This window comes from Rhinatrema bivittatum, chromosome 1 (genome assembly GCF_901001135.1).
Source record: "Rhinatrema bivittatum chromosome 1, aRhiBiv1.1, whole genome shotgun sequence".
Lineage (NCBI taxonomy): Eukaryota > Metazoa > Chordata > Amphibia > Gymnophiona > Rhinatrematidae > Rhinatrema > Rhinatrema bivittatum.
This window is the reverse complement of record NC_042615.1, coordinates 459,721,705-459,732,534: the sequence shown is the minus strand read 5'-3', so window position 1 is coordinate 459,732,534 and position 10,830 is coordinate 459,721,705. Positions and strand designations below refer to the sequence as shown.

At 43.6% G+C, this 10,830-nt stretch overlaps 1 protein-coding gene across 5 annotated transcripts in view; it reads left to right on the top strand.

Annotated features, from left to right (window-relative positions):
* Positions 1-10,830, top strand: part of NFIB (nuclear factor I B) — a 537,156-nt gene that overhangs the window by 7,347 nt on the left and 518,979 nt on the right. For 2 of the 5 annotated variants that reach the window (XM_029605642.1, XM_029605652.1), the window contains exons 1-2: positions 597-1,275; positions 9,161-9,692. In XM_029605642.1, coding sequence (XP_029461502.1) covers positions 1,246-1,275; positions 9,161-9,692 — 562 coding nt within the window. In that variant the 5' untranslated portion in view covers positions 597-1,245. Of the gene's footprint in view, positions 1-595; positions 1,276-9,160; positions 9,693-10,830 lie in introns of those variants that run through there. The other 3 variants (XM_029605626.1, XM_029605663.1, XM_029605636.1) reach the window with 3 other exon arrangements.

The following is a 10,830-nucleotide window of genomic DNA, read 5'->3' as shown; positions in this document are numbered from 1 at the left end:
CTGGACAGGCCCCCCCCCCCCCTACCTCCCTCCCACCTCCTTCCTTGCTTCCCTCTTCCTCTCCCTCCTTCCCTGCTTCTTTCTCTCCCCTCCCTGCACTTTCACCTTGGCTGTGAGGGAATGTTTCTTTCGCTTGCTGGGGAGGTTCTGACTTTCCCTTTTGTAACTTTTTTTTCTTTTCTCGCTCTAGTTTCCTTGCAGACGGAGTTATTTTATTAGAAGTCAACTCTCGCCCCCCCCCCCCCCCCCCAGCCCCCAGCCTCTGAGCGCACATTTGTGTCTTCAGATCGACTTTCTGTGCCACATCCAACGCGGTCTCTGTCTGTCCGTCTGTCAGTAACGTAAAATACACATCCAGGTCTGAAATGCACAGCAGAACTGTGCCGGGTTAGGAGGGGGCTGGGAGCAAAAAAAAAAAAGGAGGAGCTGGCGGAGGGAGGCGTGGAAGGTTGATTGTGTAATTAAATGATGATAATATTAATAATAATAATGATAATGATAAATCCTTAAAGCTGACTGGGAGGGTGTAGCCGGTGCAAGTTGAGGAAGCGCGCGCGAGAGAGAGGGGAGAGGGAAGCAGATGAGTGCGGGCTGGGTGGGTGGGGGCAGGTTTTCTGCCTTTGCAGATCTCGGGCGATCATTTCTCGGTGTATGACAGTGGGAGTGTGCGCTGCACCGGCTGCAGCAGGAGGAGGAGGAGGACAGGAGCCCTCCACCCGCTGCATGGAGCTCTGAAGCGGACTTTTATTTATTTATTTTATTTTTGGCGGGGGTGGCGGTTCATTCCTTTCTATTTTCTTCATTTTCTCTTGGATTTCTTCCCGGATCAATCTTTTTTTTCTTGGAACTAGGACTCCCCCCCCCCCCCTTCGTTTATCCGTTCCTCTCCCCCCTGCCCCCCCCCCCCCCCGGGCCTCTGTGTGACAGTGACCGGCACAAAGCGTCGCCAGGAGATAGGGGAGACGGCTCGGGCAACCTGAATCCTCAGATTTAAGGAGGACTGGATTTGGTTGTTCTCGGACAGGGTGAATTTTTTTTTTTTTTTTCCTGCTGTGGATTTTTTTTTTTTTTTCGTCTTTAGGCAGCCCTGGTGTTGTGAAATTATCTGCCTATCGCCCTCCCCCAGCACCAGCACTTCCCCGATTGATTTCAGCCTTAGTCTCAGATGACTGTAAAATGAATAGGTGAAAGCAGTGCTCTTGATGGTTTCTTGGGAGCTGTGGAAGTGCGTTTCAAAGAGAAGTCATGATGTATTCTCCTATCTGTCTCACTCAGGTATAAGTCTTTTCTATCTCTCTCTGTCTCTAAGAGCCTCAGACAGGTATTGGCAGCACAAAAGTTTCTTCAGGGCAGGTTTCTTTTCGCTCACGAGGCAGTAGCTGATCATTCTTGCAGCACAATATACTGTAAAAGAATGCAATCTCGGGGGGAGGGGGGGGAGAGACCTTCATACCAATGCATCGGGCTCATTCCGGTTCTGCAGGAAACCGTGCCGCTCAGACCTCTTACGGGGAAAGCTCACTTTTACACCGAACAGCAGGAATGCCTTTAGTGGCTTTTTCTAAACAGGCGGAGGACAGAGGGCTTGTGTTTTCTTCTGCGAACATGTGGCTTGAGCTCTGCTGTCTGGGAGCGCCTTTTCTCCGGGATAGGGACTGGCGGGGAGGGGGGCTCTCTGCGGTTGCATAGTGCACCGGCTCTAGTGCCACAAGGTTTCCAAAGATCGCGTGCCTCTTTAATAGCGGCAAGTTTTTCAGTTCTTATTAGAAACGGGGGAACAAACATACCCTTTTCCAGAATGCAACTTTTTTGTTGTTGTTTTAAAATGAAGTCTTTCCCCCCCCCCCCCCAATCGTAGACCATTTTAGGACTTTGATTTATTGAAGGGCAGTCTCGCTTCTTTTAATCGGCTCTCAAACCGATGGATTGTAACATAGAATGCATGCAAAAAAGCAAATAACTTTACTTTGGCCATTGACAGCAAAACGTTGCTAGATCCAGTCCAAAGTATCTTGCAGCCTTATTTGCTAACTTGTGTAAGGTGGGAGACAAAGCTCCTGTTTAAAAAAAAAAAAGAAATTATATATATATATATATGAAGGGAGAGGGAGGACAAATAGCAGAACAGAGTTCATAAAGTGCTTCAGGGGAATCTTTCTTCTTTGGAAATTAAACAAGTTAGTGTAACAGTTCTTAAATATATTGGAAACAGGAGATTAGCTCTCTGTCTTGTTGAAAAAAATGAAAAAGTGTGGGATAGATTATAAGAGCAGTTTGCCATATCCCGGCCACCCAAGGCATGCAGTCCCCATAGGAATGGAAGGAGAGAGACAGAGCTGCTGGCATCTTTATGAAGGCATTTCTAGTATTTTTAGACGAGATGCACTCTTCTCCAGTGTGCAGAAGCATTGACATTTAAATGATCCTGATAATTAGAAACCATCCTGTTTGCAGAAAAGCCCAGGCGTTCATGAATTGTGAATGAAGATGAAAACAATGATAAGGCTTATTCAGTGATTGGATGCAGTCCTGTAGCTTTTTTGGCTGACAGGGGTATTTTTTTTTTGTGCTGTTTATATTTTGTTTGGCATCTGAATGTGAATGACTTACATATATTTTCACCAAGTGAACATGAACTTCATTTTAGCAAACCCATGCGAAGCAGTGGCCCTGAGGTCTCTAAACAAAACCAAAACAAAACAAAAAAAAAAACCCAACCCAAATTGCACATTTTGCATAGCATGGTTTGTGCAGGTACACTGAGTCTGCTGGATATATATCTATAGAAATCGAGATTAGTGATTAGTTTGTAATGGGGTAGTGTCTTTAGGTGCTCCTCACCTGCAACCACCATTCCACCCTGAACAGCCTCTTCGATTAGATATTGTCTACGCTCAGGTTCAAGTTTTCTTCATTTTGAGCTTCTTATGTTTTTTCCTTATTTCGTTGGGCCTCTGAGGGTGTTTTAAAGTACATCATAAATTCAAAATAATATTTTTACCCTTAGGTTCTCTGTGTTAAAAACTCTACCCCACAAAAAAAAAAGAGAATTATTATTTATTTAGATTTAGCTCAGGATTTTTTTATGGGTAGCTCAAGACGAGTTCCAAAACTATAGTAGAAAACCTGCAGGAAAAAAAAGTCTTAATCTTTGCACACATGCAGGGTTGTCTTAACAGTCCTAATGTTCCAGTAATCATCTGAGGTAGAAGTGCCCTCTTACTATTTATATATATTTTTTAAATCGTATATCACTACAGGAGTACTTCACATTATTTATACAATTCCAGATTACCTTTAGACCAGAGATACAGACCCAGACTTCTTACCTTAGGTCTTTCCTTTTTAAAACAGTCTCTACGGGCTACTCATTGTGCTTTTAAGGTACTGATGAAAAGTTTAAAAAAAATTATGAGGTCAAATAATGATTTAAAGTCATCCATTTAAAACAAAAATGATTTTTAAAAAATGGGCTCTGTTTGTGCTACAATTTAATGTTAATTTTTTTATTCGCTCTTTTCTTGGATATTCCTGTCAAAATATTTTTCAAAACTTTCAGCCATGAAACTTTCAGAGCATGGGCCAAATGCACTGAAACAATTTTCCCGTAGACACAAAATGGAATTTAAGAAAAGTCCCTTTAGTTACATCCCTGTGTCTCCTTAATCCCAGTGTTTCAGTTTGTGTTATATCTCTCTTCTAGAAGGCGCTGAAGTCTAAAATCATTCTTCTTAATTCCAGGTAGTAATCTTGCTAGCTGCCGAGCCTCGACTCACTACACATTTAAGTAACTAGAAAGCAAGCATGCGAGTAAAAGTGCATTAGTATTGCACATGCTTTAGTAGTGACTGCAGTTTTGTCGTGCTGTGCTGAATATGGTTTTGAATTTACCCTTTTTTTTTTCGCTAGTCATGAGGCCCCAGACAACTCAGTTAGTACATGCATGTGATTCCAGCTTCCTTTTCATTCTTCATCATAGTTTGTGCCTGTATTTGCAGGGATTAAAGGAAATCTATTAGTTGATTGTGGTTTTTTTTCTCCCTCTCCCTCTCCCCCCCCCCCCAAAAAAAAAGTCTTTGTAGCAAATGCAAGATGTCCCATGTGTTAAATCTAGCGAAATACATGGGAAGAAATGATAACTTTATTAAGCTCCTAAATGTTTTAAGATGTGTGCTTCAGAGATTTCTGAGGTTCCTTACTCAGGCAGTTATCTCAAATGCATTTACTGGTCTGTCACAGGCACATCTGTAGCCCCGAACTACATTATGAAGTTTCTTCTAACAAATTTTCTCTCTGGCTTTCTGGAATGCCACTATCTAATCAAATCATGCACCCGAAATTGTTTGTTTGCATACGGCAATGAGCTCAACTGCATCTAATTTCTTGCATTGCCCCTCCATCATATAAACCTTTGAAAAATAATAAATAAAGGAAGGTTAATGGAAGTAAAGAACAAAGAGGCAGAAAGTTCATTTTCTTCTCAGATTCCGCTCCCCGCCCCCAAATCGAAAACTCGCACAGCCTATTGTAGCAGCATTGGCACTAAATGAAATCTGAAATTTACAAAGAAACTTCCAAAAGCAGCAATATGCCTTCTTATTGTTATCTATTCCTTCGGAAATGTAAAAAAGATTGCTTTCATAAATCAGCATGTTAACAGCAAATGCATAATCCCTGTTGGAATGGTTTGTGCAATTTAATATGTGGCCTTGTATTATACACGCACATAAATGGGATCTTTTTTAGAATTTTCCTCAAGAATGTGTATGATTAATAGAAAATCTCCATTTAGAATTGTTTTTGTAAGGCACTCCTTGGCATTTGAAAGGACTCCAGGTTTGCAGAGAAGCTCCTAAAGATATAGATAGATAGAAAATATCTTGTTCCCAGTAAAGTATTTCGAAATACTTCATAGCAGATGTAGTGAGCCTTCAGTGTCATGTACACCTTAGCAATATTAGTAAAAATAATTCAACATAAAATCCTTTATTTTTCATTTGCCTAGAAGCATACAATCATCAGATGGTGGCAGATAACAAGTTTACTCAGGGATAGCAAATGAGTTGTAAAGTTTGCTAGCCAGCTGTCAATAGATTAGTAATTTCTGGGGTGCCCTAAAATTAAAATTGGAAAAATGGTGCCTATGAAGGTGTTGGCACTACATAGGGATGGTAACTTTGAGACCGGCAATGGGGCGCACATATATGTGCATATGCCGGCTGGCGCCAAAGGACACAGCCATATTATAGCATAGGCGCATATATGCGTTCATGGTATAAAATAGACTGTACATGCGTACATGTGCATAGTTTTATATGGACGCACACAAATGTCGCCTCTACCATGTTAGTGGGAGATTTTAGTAGACATTCGTGCCGACACAATTAGCAGTATCCCCAGTTCGTTCCCAGTTCGCCCAGGAAAGGGATAGGACTTCCTAACCCCCCTAGACATGGCTTTTCATGGAAGCCTACCCTGACTCAAACCAAACTTAACCAGACCTCCCATCTTTGATTTTCCTCTCCTGCCTAGCCTCTCCTGCCCCCAGCCTTCATGTCTTCCTTGTTCCCCCCCCCAGTGCTTCCCTGCCTCTCATTCGAGCCCTGTTGAAATCTGCATTGTATAATTGTATATTTGTATATAGTTCCTTGAGTTATAGTATGTCCACATCTGGTGATGCGATTTTAACTACATAATATGGTTTATCTTTCTCGCTTCTTAACTTGTTCCTTATCTCTCCCTCAGTCTTTACTTACTTTCTGCCCTTCCTCTCTCCCTTCTTTCCAGCCTGCTCCCCTCCGCCACCCCTGTTCATTGTAATTTCCATTCCTTTTGGTTAATTGTAAACCGGCGGGATGTTTTCCATGAATGTCGGTATATAAAAGCTCTTAAATAAATACATAAATAAATAAATAGTTAAACAGCCTCCCTTTTATCCTATTAGGGACCAACCCTTCAAACCCCGCTGACTAGCCTACAATGTTTTGTTTTAATACTTACACACCATCCATAGCCGTAGCAAACTTACGCGGCAGGGGACCCCGGCTTGCGTGCATAAATACTTGCACGCGCATTTCCTGTTTAACGTTTTGGAACGCCCACATCCCACCCCTTGTTTGCAATTTCTTCTTATTTATTTATTTATTTAGAAGCTTTTATATACCGATGAACGTTGGGAACATATTTGTGCGCATACTGGGAGATACTCAGGCGCCATCCGTAATTATTCGCATATCTACAAATTTTGGCGTGCTCCAGGCTTTTAACATTAAGTGTTAAATAAATAAATTCTCAAGTATATCCAAGCTGACCATATATATGTGGGGATCTGAAGGCCAGAGGGGCTGCTACTTTGCTACGCTTTGGGCCAGTGTTCCCCCTCACTGTAATGATGAGATGTATTCACTGATAAAATCTAGCTCTGCTTTTGCAAACTGCTGTATAACTAATAAATGAACTCCTTTGTTTTAATGAGAAATATGGTACCTGACATTCCAGAAAGCACGAAAAATGACTCCAGACAAACCATTTTTTTGCCCTTTCGTCCAGTATGTTATGTGTTTAGTTTTCAAGCCCATTGTCAAGCTGCATTAGGGGACAAAAAAAAAGAATTAATAGATTTATCCCACGATGTATGTGTAAAGAAAAAAGTTTCACATATTAAGAAAGCTTTTGTCAAGAAAAAACAAACAAAAAAACAAAACAGTTTTGGGGGAAAGGGGGAACCTCTCACAACTTTGCATAATTTTTTCCCAGTGAGACAAGAAAGGTGAAAAGTATGGCACCAGGAAAGAGTGGAGAGATAGGGAGACTCTTATCATGGGGCTGTGGTTTCTCTGAGCCAGGCTGCCTTCCCACACAAAGAACAGATTGTGGTTTAACTCTTTGCAAGGCCCGGTATAGTGTAGGAGGGCCCTGGCCGAGCCTGCACAAGTCTCTGCTGGGAAACAGCCACCGATCAGTGCGACGGGCTTCCTCTCGGCCACTGTGGTTTACCGGCATGGTGCCGAAGCGCGTTCATCCAAGCCCTCGTGAAGGCTGTATTTCGGGCTGTAAGGGCAGTGAGGCTTTTGACTAGAGCACCAGCCTTTTGCCTGCTGATTGAAATTACAAAATGCTGATGTGCTATTAAAGGGTTGTGTCCATTTTTGTGAAGATCAGGCTTTTGAATGAAGTATTGCAGTTTACACTCTACTCCCCCCCCCCACCCCCTCCCTCCAATAAAGAAAATTGAATTCTATGAAATTGAAAGTCACTAGTTAACTTTCACCATTTTCTTCCTTTAATACAATGGATCCGCCAGTTAAACCTGCAAACATATTTGGGACTTGTTAAAGCAATCTAAGCAGTAAGTGAGAAGGTAATATGCTTGGCCTGGGCTTATGGTTTGAATGTTGGAATAAATGGGCAATGTTAAGTTACCCATTCCAAAAAAAACAGTAAGGGGGTAATTGCTGCTAAGTAGTTTTCTGTAGTTTATTTACCTTTTGCCGTGGTGATGCCCACGGGTAAGAGCACTGTTTTGAAAAATTCAAAGGTGGGTAAAAAATCCTGCCCAAGAGTAAATCTCTGCAGGAAAAAAAAGCAAATACCCTCCCGTCCCTCATTGCTGAGCAGGCCCCAGCACTTCCATTTTTTTTTCTTTTTTGCCACATAAGAAAAAAATGCAATGGGGTGAGTATCTCCAGATATTCCTTCATTTTTGTGGCTCAGAAATTATTATTATTATTATTATTATGATTTTTGCATATCCCAAGGCTGTAACAGCCTAATCGGTAAAAGTTGTCTCTTGAGCGCAGGCAGCAACAAAAAATAATCGATGTAATTGCTCTGTTTGGAAAAATAGGGTCTGTCCTCCTGCAGTGCGGGGTTGGGGGTGGAAATGCCAAACCCCAACGCGGAGGTGGGTAAAGCTGCGCAGCAGGGAAGGGGCTTTTGTTTCCTTGGGGGGAGAGGGTGTCTGTGATCAAACTCGCATGGATTGCACGGAAGCAGGGCTTGAGCGGCGATGCACTCCTAATGTCACCCTGCCACAGCACGCAGGGGCACGAAGAATGTAAACTTTGTGCCAACTTGGCATTTTTCATTGTCCGCCTCCTGACTGGTTTCCGCCCCCCCCCCACCCCCCACTCCGTTCAGGCTTTTAGAATAATTGCTACACCCATGCGATCGGTTAACAAATTTAACCCATTCTCTGGAACCTCAAGTCCCATCCTGGAGCTACTGTAAAAAAAAAAATATATCTTTATTGAAAAAAAAAAAATGTTCCTTGCATTTTAAAAAGAAGGAAAAAAAAGATATAAATATGAATAAGAGAAAAGGGAGTCGAAAAAGAATCCTGCGGGGCAGAGGGTACAGCGGCCCTTTTACGGGGTGTGTGTGTGTGGGGGGGGGGGTGGTTTACGCTGCCAGCAGCCCTGTCGACCCCCTGCTTTCTCCACTCTCTACCGCTGGAATGGTGCTCTTCCAGTGCTGGAATGCCTGGATGGGGGGGGGGGAGAGGGAAGTGGGGGGGGACGACCTGGAGTGAGTCCCCTATGGCGCATGCTCTGTGCTGCCGCCGCCAGCAGCCTCTTGCTTGAGAGCATGCTCAGAAAGCGGGAACGGCGGTGGCACTGCACTGAGCATGCATACGCTTTGTGTTCCCGTGCCACAGAGCAGAGAAATGAACTGTGGCATCGGCGCCCGCCTTCTGAACACTGCTGCTCGCATTGCTCCTGCTCTTTGTGAAACAAAATAAAAAAACAAAATGGTACTTCTGAGTGTTAGATAGTTTAGAGCTGTGTGATCAAGCTGCGCGGCGCAACTTGGCTTTTTAATAATAACTGTCTGCCGGGGCATTTTTGGGGGGAGAGCAGGGGGAGGGGATGGGGCGAGGCGAAACAAAACCTTCATGTTTGTTTCGATGGAGGGACCTGAGTAACGGTGCGATGCCCATTGGCTTTATTTTCTCTCTAATTTGTTTATGTGAAATATAAAGGAACCAAGCTCCAAAACAGCCTATTTCTGTGCCAGTATTTTGCTGAGTATAGGTTGGAAAGTGTACATTTTCTTGGGGAAGGTCCAGTGAAAGTTCCTGGGCATTTGCACCAAACAGAATCCCAAAGTGACTTTTTTTTTTTTTTTGCTTTGCCTTTCTCTCTTGCCTCCTCTTTCCCAGGATGAATTCCATCCATTCATCGAAGCACTTCTCCCCCACGTCCGTGCCATTGCCTACACTTGGTTCAATCTCCAAGCCCGCAAGCGCAAGTACTTCAAGAAGCACGAGAAGCGGATGTCCAAGGACGAGGAGAGGGCGGTGAAGGACGAGCTGCTCAGCGAGAAGCCGGAGATCAAACAGAAGTGGGCATCCAGACTCCTGGCCAAGCTGCGCAAGGACATCCGCCAAGAGTACCGGGAGGACTTTGTGTTGACCGTCACGGGCAAGAAACACCCCTGCTGCGTGCTGTCCAACCCTGACCAGAAGGGCAAGATCCGGCGGATCGACTGCCTGCGGCAGGCAGACAAGGTGTGGCGCCTGGATCTAGTCATGGTGATCCTCTTCAAAGGCATTCCCTTGGAGAGTACGGACGGCGAGCGGCTCCTGAAGTCCCCGCACTGCACGAACGCGGCACTCTGTGTCCAGCCGCACCACATCACGGTCTCGGTCAAGGAGCTGGATCTATTCTTGGCGTACTATGTACAGGAGCCAGGTAGGAGCCAATGGCTGTGTTTCCCCTCATGTTTGTGTTGCCAGAGGTTGCACTGGAAAGTGGAGGCTTCTGTCAAAATGTTTCTCTGTGGGACGTACAGGGTGTGCCTATATGCACCAGATACAGACAGACACACACACAAAAGTGCTTTGGCATGTATCTCACAGATATGTATCAGCTAGAAAGGGGAAGACATAAATATAGCACTTTGGCACAGTTAGAAGCATCACATTTGTACTAGCAAACTTGCAGTTAGTACTATACTTTTTTCAGTGTACTGCGAAGTCACCTGGAGATAGTAATTTCACACACATATATGTGTGTGTGTGTCTGTGTGTATATGTATACTTGTGCCCACATGTGCCGTGCGCAATGTATGCATCTCCATATATACCCCAGCACATGTATCCATTCATGTTTCCGTTCCTGAGCACAAGCTGCAAATACAGATAAAAAAAAAAAAAGACTCGGAGATGAAAATGCCCCTGCACTGAAAAAGTGAAACGAAAAAGATAGGCGACAGCACAACTTGAAAGTGCAAATGCAGTAAGTCAGGGCCAGGCCGCATACTGACCAGAAGTGCAGTGCTGTACAGCGGCTCTTACAGCCTTCGCTGACTGACATTTTCTTGAACAAGTTTTCAATTGTGTATATTATTCATCCTTTTTCTAGTAGTTTTCTTTATGAACTGCCACCAGAAGTCTACAGGTGGTTCACCCTTCACATATTTAACATTAGTAGCAACACTTCACTGGCTGCAGTTTTTTTTTTTTTCCTTTTCACAAAGTGGGTCCTACAGCAAAAGAAAAGTGTGTTCACCTTGCCGCGCGGAGTTAAATTATTTGAAAATGCTGACGTGGTTTTTAAAAATAAATTGAGGATAAGAGCATTATCCATACGGTTCCTGTGAATAATTGAAAGGGCCTTGCATCCTGCAGGGCCCTAAATGATAAGATTTTATTTCTTTTTCCTTCCTTTCCCCTACGTGCACAAAAGTGGGAAAATTCCTTCTGGTCCCAAGTCCATTTTTTGCCCTCGTTACAGTGTGAGATGCTACCTTGCAACAAGAGGACTTGTATCCATTAATATCAATAGTCACAATTTTCCGTGCTTGACTGAGTGGCTGAGTATTTTTCGG